We start from the raw sequence: 19,411 nt of genomic DNA, 5'->3' as shown, positions 1-19,411 counted from the left end.
TGGGACGTTGTGTTGTTTACGAGAAGTGTCAGAAAGTGTCAGATTCCTAATAAACGACCGTGCGAAGTTGGTGTGAATGCAGGAGAAGTGCAATTTTGCTGTCCAGCGCAGAGAATAAAATCTAATTGTCTAATTGCGAGGACACAAACAGTGCACGTAGGTGCTTTAACACGACTGAAAATTTCAGTTGCCAAAATATCAGCCCATTCCTTTTGTGTGGAAGCTGTTCTCCTGCTTGCGCGTCAGTGATCTTTTTAGTATCTGTCACAGTAGCCCGCTGTTCCTGTCGACTCTCTCGTGCACGTCGTTCTTACAGTAACGGGAACACCCAAATACTGCATGCTACCGAGTGTGATGCTGTCTTTCCCTTCAGTTTGTGCAGTGACTAGGGTAGTTTAGACCGCGCTGAAATAAAATTTCACGGGAATAACATTTGCCTAATAAAAAGTATTGTTAAGAAAATATTTTGACGGTAGGCAATCGTCGAAAGGGAGTGACGTGTTTGGTTTGCCTGTTTTCAGTTTGTGCAGTGACTAGCGTGGTTGCGATCGTACTAAAATAAGGTCCGGGGAATAACAGTTGTCACGGTAAATATTGTTGAGAAAATCATTTGGCGATACTGTCGTCTGTGTGATCGCCTGCCTTCGTGAAACAGGCTGCCTGAGTTGAGAAGAACTCTGGGGCGAGTGCCCACTAGTTACCCCACATGATGCGACAATGTCCAACGGTTTAGTAGACAGAGAGCTACGTTCTTCCAGCGCCATGGCGACAGCTACTGCCTTGCCCAACAACAAGCTGCTCATCTCCTCGCCGGGGAAATCACACCACCATAACAACAACCACCAGCACAACAACAACAACAACAGCCACTCCGAACAAGTGGAGCCGGCCTCGCCTAGCAGTAGCACGGGCAGCAGTCCCCGAACGAGCCACAAGCGTTCCCGGAAGTCGTCATCCGCCCCCGCGACACCGGACGCGTCCCAGCAGAGCAACGGCGTCGCCGGCCCGGGACAGGACACGCCGGCCACGTCGCCGCAACCTCCGCCCCCGCCGCCCCCACCTCCGGCCAAGCGACGCCGCCACCACGCCGCGGGCAGCGCCGGCGGTCAGCCCTCCAACCCCAACATCCGCGACGACATGTTCCGCAACTACCAGCCGTGGGTTATCGCCACGTACGGCGACTCGGCCAAGACGAAGACCATCACGCTTCGCAAGCACGCGCGCATCTTGAGGACGCTCCGCGGCGAGGAGACCAATTCGGTGGAAAACTCCAAGTTCCGCTTCTGGGTGAAGGCGAAAGGTTTCCGCATGGGCCGACCGCCGGGTTACGTCCCCAAACCCGCCGACTCCATCGTGGGCACCCAAGCGCTGCCCGGGCAGTCGCCCCACGACGAACCACCGCTCTACGTTCCAGTCGCCACAGCCAAGGTAAGTGGACGCCGCTGCACGCTCAACTCCAATGCTGGCAGCCATCGAGCGTCCCAGACTAAACTTGCCGCAGCCTCTCCTTCTATACGCACAAAGCAACTTTGCATTTGAGGGGGGGGAGGGGAGGGCGGGAAGCTGGGAGTGTAAATACGCGGTAGAATGTGGGGGAGGAGGTGTGGTGCGATCAAGCTCCGCCTCCTTCCATGGATGCGGAAAAACCGACCAGTTAAACCTGATACCGGTATTTTAGTTCTGAATAACCGATATTTTTCGATAGTTTTTTGATCCTGGTTATAAGAGGTATTTTTTATCGTTTTTTACTAAAAACAAAAATATCATCTAGCCATAGGAGCTGTGCTAAATTTTTTGTTTTTAAATGAACATTTTCTTTTTAAACGAGTAGGGCCTAATTTTTATTCGCAAAATTTCCATTGCCGTGAGCTACTGCACTTTTATAGAAAACGGGAAAAGCCATCAGCGTGGTTTTAATAAGAAAGCCGACAAAAACGAGCAACAGACACGTAGCGAAGAACTGGTACGGCACTGATGAGACAATACTCTATCTGTTATGTTGTGGCGCGGCCTATTGGATGGTACGCGTGAATGTGCAGTGTGCGAGTCTTGCTTGCCCCATCTGGTCTACATGTTAGTTTCACCCTGTCGTCATCGCACAGCAGTTGTATTACAAATTGGCACCAACTCTTGTCTGGAAGTATTTTACGAGGTATGGTACGAATGAAGCACAATGCTCCATTTCCGTTAAAACATCAAGAAAGGCAGGAGCCACAACGAACTTGCGGACAACAAATTAATAACATCGTTGTTTACAATAAAAAATGAAAGGAGCTGATGTGTTGCCTGTAACTACGTAATGCACCTTATCCGCTTGTAGCCCTTGAAAATGGACGAATTAACACGAAAAATAAAGTTGCTCAACTTCAGTTTTCATCCGTTAGCACTAGTGGTACGGTCCTAGATTACGACGCGATTTTTGAGTAGTTCCAAAAATTAGAATCAGCAGTTTTTTTGTAGTATTCAGCCACTTATCACGTTCAGAGAAAAGTAGCGGAGGATGGACGGACAAAGTTTTCATTTTATTTTCCTATTTCACTTAGTATTTCGAGTCTGTGTCTCTTGAAACTGAGGAGTCGATATTTTTCGATCTTTCTTCGACTTGTACGTTTATTACAGGAAATATCAAGAATAAAAAACCGAAACTCGGTAATTTCAGAAACCGGTTATTATGAGCGGTTGTAACCGCGTTGAAAAACCCGATAACCGAAAACTGGCTGTTTCAACCATAACAGCCATCCCTATCTCCTTCCCGTAGCTCAGGCGGCACACTGGAAACATCATTGTAGTTTTATGCCCGCTGCAATACTGTATTGTTACCGCGTGGTGTATTATTCTCTACGTTGGCGGCGGGGGAAACACTTTGCAATTTTCCAACTCGCCCGACTACCACCGATACCTCCTCTCCCAGAAATTTGCCAAATCGGAGCAATGTACGTAGAGTACATTGTTATTCTTTCACTGTAAGTCTTCCACCGTAATTGGTATGAGAGCAGTCTTTTAAGTTTTCGTAAAAACCACGGAGGAAAAACTTGTTTTGCCCCATCTTTTCTCTGTTTCCCCACATATTCCACTTTAAAACTGGCACACTTTTGCATGTGTTCGAACCAAATTTGGAAACGTCTTTTCTGCTTTTTTCGTGAAAAAAAAATGATTTTCGAAGGCTCGTGCCGCTTCTTGGAGAGATGAAATCGTTATGCACGCATATCTTGTTTGGCATAAGGGTACAATATCAACTTAATACTGCCAATGAAAACTTAACTCGATTTTTTTCTCGTCGAATAATGAATTCCAGTATAAATCTTTCACTCTGCAGCGGAGTTTGCGCTGTTTTGAATCTTCCTGGTAGATTTAAACTTTTTGCCTGGCCGATACTCGAACCTAGAACGTTACTTTTCACGAGCCACGGTCTTATCTACCGTTTTTCTACGAAATTATGGTTTTAATTCTCTCGTCACAGTATACACCCGATGTCAGTATACACACGATAAATTAGCTGTCTGTTTCATCAGATAAATTTAGACAAGATGTTCACATTTGGGCCGGCCGAAGTGGCCGTGCGGTTATGGGCGCTGCAGTCTGGATCCGCGAGGCCGCTACGGTCGCAGGTTCGAATCCTGCCTCGGGCATGGATGTGTGTGATGTCCTTAGGTTAGCTAGGTTTAACTAGTTCTAAGTTCTAGGGGACTAATAACCTCAGAAGTTGAGTCCCATAGTGCTCAGAGCCATTTCACATTTGGGAGAAAGTAAGGTACAGACAGATAAATAAAGAACCTCCTCCACATGCTCAGCCATACTCTCCCGAACAGATTACGAAAATCATTGTCATTTATTCTAAATATCATCAGCATAAATAACTCCCTTGTCAAATAACTCCCGGGAATTCAACCAGATAAGACTTTCAGCGACTCCCTTGTTTCTCCTGTTGGTATGTTTACTAATAATACAAGTGAGTCGAACGATGAGCCACTCGGGGAAGACCCAGACTTGCCCTCATAGCTTTACGTTCTATAGTATTTCATTTCCCCCTTCCAAACTTAGCAGTTCCACTACATATCTTGCGGTATCGGCAGTGCGAGAACTAAAGACGTTACGGAGAGATATGGCTCAACCAGACTCTAGACTCAGTCGGTAAGATAATCCCCCACGAAGAGCAAAGTCCTTAGTTCGATCCCCGGTCCGGCACACATTTTTAATATGTCAGGTAGTTCGAAATAATCACGCATTTGACGAGCTGTGACACAGCTGGCGTTATCATAATGAAGTATGACTCCAAGTTCTCGAGTATTTGTCTTGATTTCACCCGATGACTTGTGGCAAACAAATTATTACATTCCATTCTATATTAACTGTCCTTCGATGCCTTACAGCAAATGGTCACGACATGAACAGTTAACGAGCGTTAATTTTTTTTTTTATGTATGTGCTTCGCGCACGAAAAACTTTTATCGTTTTTGGGTCATCTTGCAATACCCGAACATCTGACTGCAGCGATGTTTCTGGCTTGTACGAATGTATCTAAGCTTTGTCTCCTGTTACGATGTTTAGGTGTTGTATACAGAGTTTGTAATTCCTCGGTCGAATTTGTTATGCATTTCCTTACTCCAGTTCAGCCGAGCCGGTTTTGAGCTTCAGTGAAATAGTGCAGAATCCACTGAGAACGGACCTCTCTCACAAATAAATAGAAAAAATCAAATGTACCGCTGTTTTCTATGTCTAGTAGTGGTTCTATCTTACAGTAAGGCACGTGCCTTTTGCCGTCAGTCCTGTTGCAGCACCAATCCTTTTTTCCCAACAACAAACACCGAGTTGCTAAAATTCATCGAGTTGCTAAAATTAATCGCTGATGGAAATACGATCACGACGAACCTTTGCGATCCAGTTATTAACAGTCTTTTCTGAAGTGATTGATTGATTGTCAAAAGTTGAATGAGGCGAGTCGGATCATTTGGCGAATTAAGTTTTCACGCTAGATGTTCCTGGCAGTGAAGAATAAGGTATAAATCATGTCTAGTTTGGGTCTGTCGCACAAACTATCAACGGAAATCAATCAGTTCATAGAACCGCTCTTGAGCTTCAGTTGTGATATGCAAACCTGCGTGACAAAGTTGTTGCTTTCGAGACGCATTTACAGACCACTGCATAATACTACGCTAACTATTAATATATGATACAAAGAATTCTGTTTTGCATAAAGAATTAATACCAATAAAGTCGTAATGTAGTGCAAACTATCAGTGCGGCTGTGTGGACATGGTTTCAAAGAAAATAATTTTAAAAAGTACAAAAAAACTTCGTAAAATTGCTGCGTCCGTGGGATATAGTCAGTGCTGAACGTCCGTTATTCAGGGAGATAATGACCAAACACTGTTTCTCTTTCATTTTACTCGTATATCGTGTTGCCTGAATGCTCCTAGTAGCCGTTATGCTTTCATGTCCACAACAACATACTTTTTCGTTTGTACTAATACTGCTCACCCTATCTCGCGTAAATTGTGATTGTCATCCTGCTGTTACCTGTTCTTCTGTTAGGGCATCAAAAGTTCAATATGTCAGAATTGTATCAGTTGTTGTAGTTTGAATCTTGTGCGACATAAACAGGCATCTAACCAGGTAACATATCGAATTACGATTGGCTGTCCAGGGAGTCAAAACTGGTTCCTTGCAAATCAATCAATGTGTATCTAATGCCGCATTCTCTAAAACAGAACGGACTTGTTCCCATATTAATGCTAATTTAGTAGCAATGCAAGACTATTTCAATTGCGTTTGAGCATACTGAATATACGGTGGAGTTCACAGGATCTATAAATGTTATGTTATACTGTTGAGTTCCCGTTGAACTGAGAAAAGCAGAAGTGACGAAGTCAATCGAAAAATTATAATGTTAAAGACAACGCAAGTTGCTCAGTGTGATACAGATCTTACCGCTGCGCATTGAGCTGCAGAATACTGTCTGATACTTTTCAAACCGGTAAAAATGTATGAGCGTGCATCTGGAAGTATAATTTTCTTATCACGAACATAGCAGTCATGAATGTCCCAATCCGACTGTAATATCGTGCTTCAGACAGTTTTGACGTTGCTGTCTGAATTTTATTTATGTGAATACATAAACTAGATCTCGTTCTGAAGACTATCATAACCCGTGTGAGTTGTCTCTCGGCCCCTTGTGGGTTGTCTCTCGGCATTTGAATGGCACACAGATATATGAATGTAATAGAGCAACTGACAGAATAAACGGAAAAACGTAACGTTACGAAAACCTGACAAACCAACGGCGAAGCTCTAGAAGCAGCTCTCGAACGCTCCTGCTTTTGATTTCAACGTCTTAGCTGCTCGCATATTGGCGCAACTTTTGTAAAGGTGTTGTAATAATGATTAGTCATTGATGGCTATACAATTATGTGGTAGCTACGACCTATATGGGAAATTTTTATCAGTAAAATTGTTTAGAAACTGTAGCAGTGGTGTTCACACCGCCACGACGAAAGCGCTTTGCTCAGAGGCATCCATTCATGCATTAGTAGTTAGAAATGAACGTATCACTGCCTTATTTTAATTATATTTTAAGAGATTTTTTAATGTTATACTGTAGTGCTCGGTGGGAATAGGTAGCCTTAATGTTCATCGAGATATCTACGTTGGTGTGTCATACTCTGATATACGTTCATGTGTATTGCAGATCGTGTAGGTTGTATTTGCCGTTAATGGATCACAAAGTAAACAAGTACATGTGGGAGCGGTCATCATGGCTGTTCTCCATATCTTTTAAGGATTTATCTTTGCACTAATATACTTATTCCTTCTTTGCTTGCACCGTGCGTTTTCCAGTGTCCGAAAAGCGCAGTGTTGCGTCAACGGCTAACATCACATATGGTCAAATTACGGTAACATGGTCATCGATTCCATTGCGTGGAAGCACAACCAGTATTTAGAGTACTGTACTGTGAGCAGTATTAGAGATCTGGAATTCATATACCATTACGTCTCCATCTAGAAGCAAAAAGGAAAGAAAGTCACGCAAAGCTTGGTTTGTTTATTTCGCACTTCAACTTCATAGTTATGTACAACAACTGCACAGCCGTTTCCAGCACACTATTTGTTGCAAGGACTGTTATGACTTAAATGAAGCCCCAGTTACAATTGGTAGCAAACTCATCAGTTAAAATCAGCGTAGGGCCAGTAACATTAACGTGACCGTCGGCAGTATTCGACGTCAAAGTGCAATACCAGTTTCGGGGCGGGGATGGAATCATTTCCGAAGCGACTGGGTTTGTACCTTTGTCGCGTGCCACGCTGGTTAAAGTATAGCGTGCGTGGCAAGTGGCAGCAAAAGCGTGTCAGGAGGATGCAGAAAACAGTGCAAATGCTGCCCTATTGTGACGACGGAGTGATTTATCTGACGTCCAAAAGGATATGATCATTGGCTTAAGGGGCGAGGTTGGAATCATTTCCGAAGCGGCTAGGTTTGTTGTTGTGGACTGACAAGACAGCCAGTCCACAGTGACGGGTAACCGAAAGGCACGCGTTTACACACGCCGGCTGGCATTATGTCTGAAACAGAATACGTAATGAATGCTATAAGAAAAGTACGTAGCTGCTGGAATACTTAACTTTAATCCATCATTTGTATACAGCATTCTTGATGATACAAGTGAGACTCTCTCTAGAAATGGTTAATGGCGCCTTGCTAGGTCGTAGCCATGGACTTAGCTGAAGGCTATTCTAACTGTCTCTCGGCAAATGAGAGAAAGGCTTCGTACGTGTAGTCGCTAGCAAAGTCGTCCGTACAACTGGGGCGAGTGCTAGTACGTCTCTCTAGACCTGCCGTGTGGTGGCGCTCGGTCTACAATTACTGACAGTGGCGACACGCGAGTCCGACATGTACTAATGAACCGCGGCCGATTTAAAGCTACCACCTAGCAAGTGTGGTGTCTGGCGGTGACACCACATTTGTAAACTTGTCGCATGCCGCTCTGGTTAAAGTATACCGTCCGTGGCAAAATGGCGCTATCCAAAACCGGCGCCGAGGCGAATGCGGTGTACCAAGAGCCATAGGTGACAGGTGCGGCGACGTGAACGGGCAAACAGACGCGGAACTGTTGAAAAGCTGACCGCCCAGACAAAACACTGGGCTACCAACAGGGTCTCTTCAACGGCCGTTCACCGAACGTTGCCGCCTGTAGATCTCTGCAGCAGGCATCTGATTCATGCACCCATGCTGATGTTGATCGGCGACGAAGGTTGAAATTTGCGTGGCATTACCGCAACTAGACGTCCAGTGAGTGCCGACAGCTGGCCTTTTCAGATGAATCACGTTTTATGCTCCATCGGAAAGATAGCCGTTACCGTGTACGGCGTGAAACACCTGAAAACAAACAAGGAAGGAGCTTTGTGGTCGTGGGAATGTTTTCGAAGCATTCCCTGGGTAATCTCGCCATTCTATAAGGCACAATGCATCTACACTTGTATGATCTATGCTTGGGGACCATGTCCACCCCTACATGCTGTCTGCTTTTCCTCGGCACGATGGCTTTTGCCAGAGGACAATGCAACGTATTAAGCAGCTCACAGAGCACGTGCGTGGTTCGAAGACGACCAAGATGATTTTACCGTCCTCCCCTGGCCAATAGACTACCGAATTCAAATCCATTCGAGAATCTCTGGACCCTGATCGGGCTGTTCGCACCATGGATCGTCATCCCAAAAACCCTTACGCAGCCGGTCACAGCAATGGGGGGGGGGGGGCAGCATGGCTCCACGTCCTCCCCCCCCCCCCCCCCAGTACCACAGTGCTCTCTTTCTACACATTTCGCAACTGTCCGCGGTGCGAAAGGTGATTATTCAGGATTTTGACAGGTGGTCACATTTATGTGATGGCACAGTCTGCTCCCATACCGCTTACGTTTAAAAAAATTCCAATAAATATAGCGCTAAGGGTATAAGCATGGGCCAAGGAAAGAACAAATTTGAAGTAAAATGTTTAGCCTTTGCGGATGATATGGCATTGATAACTGAAAACCGAACAGACGCAACAGTTATGCTTGATATGTTACACGAGATTGCTGAAAAGACTGGGCTAAAAATATCCTACGAAAATACCGAGTATATAGAACACAAACATAATACAGAAAAGTTTATGAAAACAAAGTATGGAAAAATTAAAAGAGTTGATAGATTCAAATACCTGGGGGAGTGGATCCAAGCCAATGGACTGGATAACACAACAAATAAAGAAAGAATAAAAAAGTTGGAATTTGCATATAAATTAACACAAAACTACTACAATAAGAAATCAATACCCATACAAGCAAAGATTAAACATTATAATTCAGTTATTAGGACACAAGCAACATATGGATCAGAGTGCCTAACATTGAATAAGAAAGGCGAATTAAGAGAACTAGAAAAAAGAGAGAGAAAAATATTAAGAAAAATTCTAGGTCCTGAGAAAAACAAGGAAAACAGGTGGATTAAAAGGAGAAATGAAGACCTATACAAAAATACAGAAAAGATCATAGATACAATGAGGAAGAGACGTCTAAAATTTTATGGACATTTAAAAAGAATGGAAGAAACACGAATTACAAAGAAAATTTTTAATTACGTTAGTAAGCTGAAGAACACCGTAGGATGGATAGAAGCAGTAAAGAAAGACGCCAACAAAATAGGTGTTACAGAAGAAATAATACGTGACAGGAATAACTTTAGGCTACTTATAGAAAACGCAAACTATGAAGAAGATGCGCCAAAACCTCGACCCAAGAGAGTGTGGACAGATGAGCAGAGACGAGCAGTTGGCGAGAAAATGAAGAAGTACTGGGAAGAACGGAAGAAAAAGAAACACCAGAAGTCTTAAGTTGTATGCGGTCCATAGCTGGCCAAATTCATAATTAAAAAAAAAAAAAATAGCGCTTCCCGGCGCTGAAAAATGTAATAATATCCGAAATATCCGATTCCGTTTTCTTCTTAAACTAGCCTTCTGTCGCTGATTCAAGCCGGGTGTAAACGGATCTTGAGAAAATTGTAACATTTTTTTTCATACTTATTGTGACCGGTCCATGCATGCAGCTGCTCTCCGAATTTTTACTAAAAATAATGTGTCACAGAGACTTAACCTTAAAAGTGGTTACCAAATACGAGGGTTGGAACTTAAATAGTCCGTGCGGTTCTTGGCGCTACAGTCTGGAGCCGCGCGACCGCTACGGTCGCAGGTTCGAATCCTACCTCGGGCATGGATGTGTGTGATGTCCTTAGGTTACTTAGGTTTAAGTAGTTCTACGTTCTAGGGAACTGATGACCTCAGATGTTAAGTCCCATAGTGCTCAGAGACATTTGAACTTAAATAGTGACAACTCTTTATTCACAACCGATACAGAAGTGTTACACGTTTGCACCTCTTACTGTCCTTCAAAGTAGTCACCAGCGTTGCGTAGAACTCGTAGCTAGCGATGTGGAAGGCGTAGTATACCGTTGGCAGAGCCTGTTCTGTTGATGGTGCGAATGGAGCGGTCTACTGCCTGTCGAATCTCTGGAACAGTTCTGAAGCGAATGCCACGAAGTGGTTCGTTCATCTTCGGAATCAAATCAAAGTCACAAGGACTTAAGTCGTATTACTGTTCGTTTTTGGAGCATTACCTGTACCAGCCGTGCGAAAAGAGCGGCGACACTTTCTGCGAAACCGACCAGTCATTTTCCACGACAATGCGCGGGCACATACAGCGCAAGCTGTGGCTGCTCTGTTCTGTCGATAGGACTGGGAAGTACTGTACTATCCATCATACTGCCTCGGGCACGGGTATGTGTGATGCCTTAGGTTAGTTAGCTTTAAGTAGTTCTAGGTCTAGGGGCCTGATGACCTCAGATGTCGAGTCCTATAGTGTTTAGAGCCCCCCCCCCCCCCCCCCCCAACTGGAAATTTTGACTAAGTCGACTTGTATCTTCCTACAGTTACTCAACTTCGACACCTTACCTTACACTACGGCATCATCAGCAAACACCCGCAGACTGACCCCCACAATGTCTGCCAAATCATTTGTGTATACGGAGAACAACAGCGGTCCTATCACACTTCCCTGGGGCACTTCTAACGATACCCTTGTCTCTGACGAACACTCGCCGTCGAGGGCAATATACTGGGTTCTGTTATTTAAGAAGTCATGGAGCCACTATCATATTTGTAAACTTATTCCACATGTCGTACCTTGATTAACAGCCTGCAATAAGGCACCGTGTCAGATGCTTGCCGGAAATCTAGAAACATGAAACATGCCTGTTGCTCCTTCGTCCATTGTTGTGGTCTTCAGTCCTGAGACTGGTTTGATGCAGCTCTCGATGCTACCCTATCCTGTGCAAGCTTCTTCATCTCCCAGTACTTATTGCAACCTACATCCTTCTGAATCTGCTTAGTGTGCGCATCTCTTGGTCTCCCTCAACGATTTTTACCCTCCATGCTGCCCTCCAACGCTAAATTTGTGGTCCCTTGATGCCTCAGAACATGTCCTACCAACCGGTCCCTTCTTTTTGTCAAGTTGTGTCACAAACTCCTCTTCTCCCCAATTCTATTCAATACCTCCTCATTAGTTATGTGAGCTACCCATCTAATCTTCAGCATTCTTCTGTAGCACCACGTTTCGAAAGCTTCTATTCTCTTCTTGCCCAAACTCTTTATCGTCCATGTTTCACTTCCATACATGGCTACGCTCCCTACAAATACTTTCAGAAACGACTTCCTGACACTTAAATCTATACTCATTGTTAACAAATTTCTCTTCTTCAGAAACGCTTTCCTTGCCATTGCCAGTCTACATTTTACATCTTCTCTACTTCGACCATCATCAGTTATTTTTCTCCCCAAATAGCAAAACTCCTTTACTACTTTAAGTGTCTCATTTCCTAATCTAATTCCCTCAGCATTACCCGACTTAATTCGACTACATTCCATTATCCTCGTTTTGCTTTTGTTGATGTTCATCTTATATCCTCCTTTCAAGACACTGTCCATTCCATTCAACTGCTCTTCCAAGTCCTTTGCTGTCTCTGACAGAATTACAATGTCATCGGCGAACCTCAAAGTTTTTATTTCTTCTCCATGCATTTTAATTCCTACTCCGAATTTTCTTTTGTTTCCTTTGCTGCTTGCTCAATATACAGATTGAATAACATCGGGGAGAGGCTACAACCCTGTCTCACTCCCTTCCCAACCACTGCTTCCCTTTCATGTCCCTCGACTCTTATAACTGCTATCTGGTTTCTGTACAAATTGTAAATAGCATTTCGCTGCCTGTATTTTACCCCTGCCACCTTCAGAATTTGAAAGAGAGTATTACAGTCAACTTTGTCAAAAGCTTTCTCTAAGTCTAGAAATGCTAGAAACCTAGGTTTTCCTTTCCTTAATCTTTCTTCTAAGATAAGTCGTAGGGTCAGTATTCCCTCACGTGTTCCAACATTTCTACGGAATCCAAACTGATCTTCCCCGAGGTCGGCTTCTATCAGTTTTCCATTTGTCTATAAAGAATTCATCCATAGTTCGCGGTATGTCATGTGAGAAAAGAGCAAACTGAGTTTCGCGCGAGCGAAGCTTTCGAAAACCATGCTGATTCGAGGACATACGCTGCTCAGCCTCCAGAAGGTTTATTATATTCAAACTGAGAATGTATTCAAGGATTCTGTAGCAAACAGAAATTAGGGGTATTGATCTGTAATTTTGCGGGTCCGTTCTTTTACCTTTCTTATGTACAGGAGTCACCTGCGCTATTTTCCTGCTGTTAGTGCTTTTCTGCTGACTCATTATGTACTGGCGGGTCCACTTGTCGTGATTTGTGTGGTCAATTCCGCATTGCGTAGAAGTGACCAGATAATTTTGATCAAACAAGTGTATGCACTTGCTTGGATTTGCTGGTACCACTGAAACAGTAAAGAGGCGGCGGACAAAGAAGTTTTCTGTCAGCAGTAGTGGTGCGACGCGAGCCGCTCCTTTTGGGAGATGCGGCGGCTATCCGCGGGCCATCTGGCGGGCAGCGAGCAGCGAGCGCAGGGTAGCGGCCCCATTAGACGGCTGCGCCGCCGCAGGCGCTGCTGTGACGCAAGCCGCCCGCCCCGGCTGTCTCCGCTTCTTGTGTAGGGCCAGCCGTTCTGCGCAGCGCCGCGCCACGCCGGGCTCGACCGCCTTGCGTGGCGCAACAGCAGTGTGTCCGCTGCACAGTCGCCCGAGCCTTCCCTCGGACGCCTCCACATCCATTAGCGCGGCTTCATTACGAGCAACGCTAACGCGCAAGGCCACGAGCAACGCTACGCCGACAATCGTCTGGAATAACAAGTGCGGAACCACAGTAGTCCGGCAGCCACCGCGTTCTACGGAAATTTTAGCAGCTATGCAATTCCGCAAACCGAGCGGGGTGGCGCAATGGTTAGACACTGGACTCGCATTCGGGAGGTCGACGGTTCAATCCCGCGTCCGGCCATCCTGATTTAGGTTTTCCGTGATTTCCCTAAATCACTCCACGCAAATGCCGGGATGGTTTCTCTGAAAGGGCACGGCCGACTTCCTTCCCAATCCTTCCCTAATCCGATGAGACCGATGACCACACTGTCTGGTCTCCTTCCCTAAACCAACCAACCAACCAATTCCGCAAATGAAAAAAACAGGTTTTGGAAATCACTTTATCGGTGCAATCTTCTCTGGTTAATAGCCGAGTAGTGACATCTGTTATCCCTACGTTTCGTCGCATTTTCTACTCGTTATCTTCAGGCGAAGATCATTTCATTGCTTCTCAAAACACAGGGCGTATCAAAAAGAATCACTCGATTTTTAAAAAATGTTATTTGAGATATGTGCATGAACAACGTACTGTTGGTAAGAGCAAATTCTCCAGTTTTCATGGTTCCCGCTAGGTAGCAGCAGTGTGCGCCACTAGTAAAAATGGTGCCGGGGCAACAGAAAGCGCTTTGTGGTCTATGTTTTGCGCAATGCGAATCAGTAATAACAGTGAAGCGCGACTTTCATACTAAGTATGGTGTGGATCATCCTAGAACACAGAGCATTAGACGATGGCATGCACAATTCTGATGAACATGTTTGTGTAAAGGCGAATCACCAGGCCGTCCCCGAGTGTCTGGCAAAGACGTCGAACGCATCCGCCTTAGTTTCACAAGGAGTCTGCAGATATCCGTTCGCCGTGCATCTCGACAGCTCAACATTCCCACGATGTCAGTCTGTTGTGTGTTGCATCGACGTTTACACATGAAACCACACAAAATTCAGCGACTGCAGGCTCTTCGTGAGGGTGACAAATAACAACGTGTGGGGTTCTTTAATTTCGTTCTTGGAAAGGTGGAGGATGGCAGTTTTCTTCCACACTTAATGTTAACTGGTATTTAAATGGAAAGGTGAACCGTCATAATGTGAGAATATGGGGAACAGAACAATCACTCGAAGTTGTATGACAGGAGGGGTGAGTCTCCAAAATTTAATATGTTTTGTGCAGTTTCGCATCATAAAGTGTATGGTCCATTTTTCTTTGCCGAGAACACTGTTACAGGAAGCACATATCTCTATATGCTAGAAAACTTTCTTTTCCCACAGTTTGAGTCTGATTCGAACGATTTCGTTTACCAACAGGATGGTTCAAATGGCTCTGAGCACTATGGGACTTAACTTCTAAGTTCGTCAGTCCCCTAGAACTCAGAACTACTTAAACCTAACTAACCTAAGGACATCACACACAGCCATGCTCGAGGCAGGATTCGAACCTGCGACCGTAGCGGTCGCGCGGTTCCAAACTGTAGCGCCTAGAACCGCTCGGTCACTCTGGCCGGCACCAACAGGATTGGGGCATCGCCACACTGGCATCTGGAAGTGCGGGAATTTTTAAATCACAGGATTCCTGAACGATGGATCGGTTGCACTGGACCAAATGATTCAACCTTACATTACTGGCCTCCAGTGGGAAACGGACCTGACTGTATGTGATTATTTCTTGTCAGGGTTTTTAAAAGACTCTGTTTATGTTCCCCCGTTACCAGCGACAATGAATGAACCGAGACATCGCATAACAGCTGCTGTGGAAGCTGTAACTCAAGACATGCTCGCTGCAGTGGGGGAACAATTTGAATTCCGCATAGACAGACGCTGTGCATCTCAAGGAGGGAATATGGAACACTTATGAAAAGGTATGAAAAAAGCTTTTTGAGATTCCTGTTCGTCAAAAAACAAATTTCATTGCCGTTTATTTATTAGTTTCGGAAATACTGTCGTGCCAAATCGGATGATTCTTTTTTATACACCCTGTACAATATTTGCCCTTACAATTTATACAGCTTACTATGCGTTCGATCCAATTTTAAAAACACACCTCAGAAACATGGATTCTGATTGCTTCAGCAGTTTATTGAGATGATGACAAAATCGTTAGATGTTAAACCAGCCGGATAGAGGAGATGAAACGTTAATTACAAGTTTTCCTTCGTCAAATAATCATTTTTTGACGTCGATCGTAGACTGTATGATTTGCATAGATTTTTTGTATTTTGTTTATCTTTAATCGAATTTTTCCAAAATGCGACATCCTTTAAACGCTAATTAAGGCCATAGTAGCACCGTCTTTTCCGAATTTACTTCTAACCAAAAAGCGATTCTGGTTGCTGGAGTCCAAGGTTCCTGTCAACCATGCATTTTGCTATCTTGCGGTGATATTTCCATAGAAACTTTTATCACTTAACACATTTTTCTTTACATCTAACCGAGAAGGAAAATACCAATTTTCATAGACTTAGCATTCTTAATATAACTAAATATTTTCTTAATAACTTTCATTCTTCATTTCACCCCTTGGAGGTTGAATGACCATTTTACGTATTATTTTCCTAACAAAGAAGCCAAGTACAATCTTCATAGATATGGCCTTGAAAATGCTTTCATAATGAAAGAATTTCTATAAACTTCTCCTGCCCTATTTCTTCCCCTAAGAATTGGAATTTAGAACAATCTATTCTTAAAGGATGCCTACACCGGGCCCAATTTCAAGTTTCTATCCTTAGCAGTATGGGCTTGGTGTTGACGGCTCTATTTCACCCTCTTAGGGGTTGAATTTCCGAAAACAGTGAAATGCGTATTTTTTTTATTTGTAACAAAATGGTTCAAATGGCTCTGAGCACTATGGAACTTAACTACTGAGGTCATCAGTCCCCTAGAACTTATAACTACTTAAACCTAACTAACCTAAGGACATTACACACATCCATGCCCGAGGCAGGATTCGAACCTGCGGCCGTAGCGGTCACGCGGTTCCAAACTGACGCGCTTAGAACCGCACGGCCACACCAACCGGCTATTTGTAACAGAGAAGCCAAATACATTCATAGGTTTAACCTCAAAACTGCTTTCATAATGAAAAGTTTCCATATAAATTTTCATGCCGTTTTTGACTCCCATTGTGTCTGAAGTTCTACAAAACTCCTTAAATACGTATTTTCTTATTTGGAACCAAAAAGTCGTATACCAGTTTTCACAGATTTTGCTTTAAAAATATTTTAGTAGTACTTTGAGAATGATTTATTTGCAGAAATAACTTTCACCCATTATTTCACCCCCACAGAAGTTAAATTTCCACAAATGCTGAAACAAGTATTACTTTATTTTTGACCGAGAAACCAGTTACCATTTTTCTTAGGTCTAGCCTAAAAAAAATTTCATTCCCCATTTCACTCCCTTTGGGAGGGAATTTAAAAAAATCTTATCTTAAGCGACGCCTGTAGTATAAGATCAACACTCTCGGCCAACTGACAACAGATGACAGTTCTGCACAGATGGCATTCCGGTCAACAGACAATCACGCCAGCGATGTCGTTGGGCACCTGTCAAAGGGGGTAGTGTTTGCCGGTTAGTCTCACATCCAAAATCGCTGTGTGAACAGTTACAGACGGAGCAGTACGGCACAGAGAAGGCGCCTACCAGACACCCTGCTTTGGAGGTCCAGAAGAAGAATGGAAGCAGGATGGTTGCAGAATGATGTGGCCCGATGGCTTAATGTGAATCGTTTTGTTGTTTCTCCGATGTGGCGACAGATCGAAACTGTATCTCGGAGACTAGGGCAGGCTCGACCACGTCTGACACCAGACAGAGAGTACCGTTATTTGGCTGTAAGGAGACAACGGTACCGGCTTAATACTGTACTGGAACCTGCAACTGACCTCGCAGCAAAAAAATGGAAATGCCGTGTGGCTAGGGCCTCCCGCAGGGTAGACTGTTCGCCTGGTGCAAGTATTTCGAGTTGACGCCACTTCGGCGACTCAGCCGGGATTCGAACCCGGGCCGTTAGGCATGACTTTCCGTCGCGCTAACCACTCAGCTACCAGGGGCGGACGCAGCATCCTGTGAACGGGTTGTATAACGGCAAACGGTGCACAGAAGCCTTTGACACAGGCCTTGAAACGTCCCCTTAGAACAATTATACAAGACTGTGCTTAAACTGACACACAATATTTTTTAGCGCAACGCAATCTGACTTTCAGAAAAACCTACAAAGGAATGGCCCTGACTAACATTAACCTGTACCTTTCACAAATCACTTACCTCACCAAAAATCTTCGTTACTCGAACTACTGCAATACAGCGAGCGCCACTACTGCCAGCTAAATAAAAGATTCAAACTACGGAAGTCACTAACTACTGATAAGGATAGTTAGCAAATGGAAGATTTTAATAGAGAACAAACAATGTATTTACCTTAATAGTCATAATATATATAGCAGTTCATAATATCCAGTGTTACAAATTTCAAAACTCCGCCATCTCTCTCCCCACATCCACCACTGCTGGCGGCTCACCTCCAACTGCCCAACGCTATGCGCTGTTAACTTCCAGCTGCCGCTGCGCAACACTACAATGGCAGACAACAATGCAAACTAGCACACAGAGCGCTACGTAACGTTGCCAATAAGAAAACATAAACAGCCTACTTGCATAGCCCCCATGCTCCCCACAAAAAATTTTACAAATTGTTTTGGGCAGTGGCCAATAATGATTTGATAAATTTTTTTATAATTACAATAACAAAGATATCAAATGCACACACTTATTTATACAATGTTGATCGAAAGCGAAAATTTTCTCACAGTCCATAAAGACAGTCCAGATTGTTCATCACAGTAAAATTGCCGTTTCTTTTCTCAAAGTCTGAGCAGTAAAAGAAAATGCACACGGAAGTAGTGGATTTCCATGCAGTCTTGAAGAAGTAGTGTTGTCCTTCCAACGGAACGACAGTACTGACTCTTAACATGCTGACAGGTAATGGTCCACAACAGAGGAAACCCACAGCAGAGTCATTCGACGTTTTGAAGAAGATTGGTAGGTAGGTCGTCACAGAGCAGACCCACTGTAGTCCTGGTAGAGGGTATGGTACTGGTGGGCCACCAGAGGTGCAGACCCACTGCAGTCCTTGTAGAGATTACGGTATTAATGGATCATCAAAGGTGGCAGACAACAATGCAAACTAGCACACAGAGCGCTACGTAACGTTGCCAATAAGAAAACATAAACAGCCTACTTACAGCCTTTAGTGTTGGAGACCTGCTGTACGTGTACCTCTGACGTGCCTTCATAGAAGAAGAGCTGAGTCGTCAACATGTCACCTGGACTGTCGAACAGTGGACCGTTGTTCTTCTCACAGACGACGCCTGATTTTGGAGAGTGATTCTCGACGGATTCGCAACTGGAGGGAACGTAAAACACGATTTCGGGACCATAACAGCGTGGGAAAAGACCGATATCGAGAAGGATCCCTAATGGCGTGGGCAGGGATTCTGTTGACCGTGCCAACAGCATGAAATTGTACAGGTGAATCGGCAAGGTTTGGCTGCTATAGGTATCGTGACGAGATGTTGGGATCTCTTGTGCGGTTGTAAGATAAAGCACCCATCGCGTGGCCTCCCGATTTGAATCACATGGGCATGTCTGGGATCCACTAAGGAGAAGCGTTGAACCACGTCAGCCATCCACCACCCACTCTCCAAGACTTTTGAGCATCTCTGCAGGAGGAATGGGCATTATTGCTTGAACATGAGGTCGATGACATCATTCACAGCGTGCTGCGTTTTTGTCAGGCATTTATTACTGCCAGAGTGGTCACAACCCATACTGCACACATTAACCAATTGTCGAAATGTGTGTGCAAATCCGTGAAGTTGGAAAAAACAAAGAACTTTTCGTCTATCGTTACGCAAGCTGTAACTGTTTACGTTCCGTATTCTACTAAAATGATTCAAATGGCTCTGAGCACTATGGGACTCAACATCTTAGGTCATAAGTCCCCTAGAACTTAGAACTACTTAAACCTAACTAACCTAAGGACATCACACACACCCATGCCCGAGGCAGGATTCGAACCTGCGACCTTAGCAGTTCCGCGGT

The 19,411-nt window shown here is 44.3% G+C and overlaps 1 protein-coding gene across 1 annotated transcript in view; it reads left to right on the top strand.

Annotated features, from left to right (window-relative positions):
* The first annotated feature begins 1,137 nt into the window (after nt 1-1,137).
* LOC126092676 (uncharacterized) overlaps nt 1,138-19,411 on the top strand; it is a 64,163-nt gene continuing 45,889 nt past the window's right edge. The window contains exon 1 of the mRNA XM_049908397.1: nt 1,138-1,428. Coding sequence (XP_049764354.1) covers nt 1,138-1,428 — 291 coding nt within the window. The remainder of the gene's footprint in view (nt 1,429-19,411) is intronic.

Source organism: Schistocerca cancellata, chromosome 7, assembly GCF_023864275.1.
Source record: "Schistocerca cancellata isolate TAMUIC-IGC-003103 chromosome 7, iqSchCanc2.1, whole genome shotgun sequence".
NCBI classification, from domain to species: Eukaryota; Metazoa; Arthropoda; class Insecta; order Orthoptera; family Acrididae; genus Schistocerca; species Schistocerca cancellata.
The sequence above is the reverse complement of the archived record's forward strand: the minus strand, read 5'-3'. Positions and strand labels throughout refer to the sequence as shown.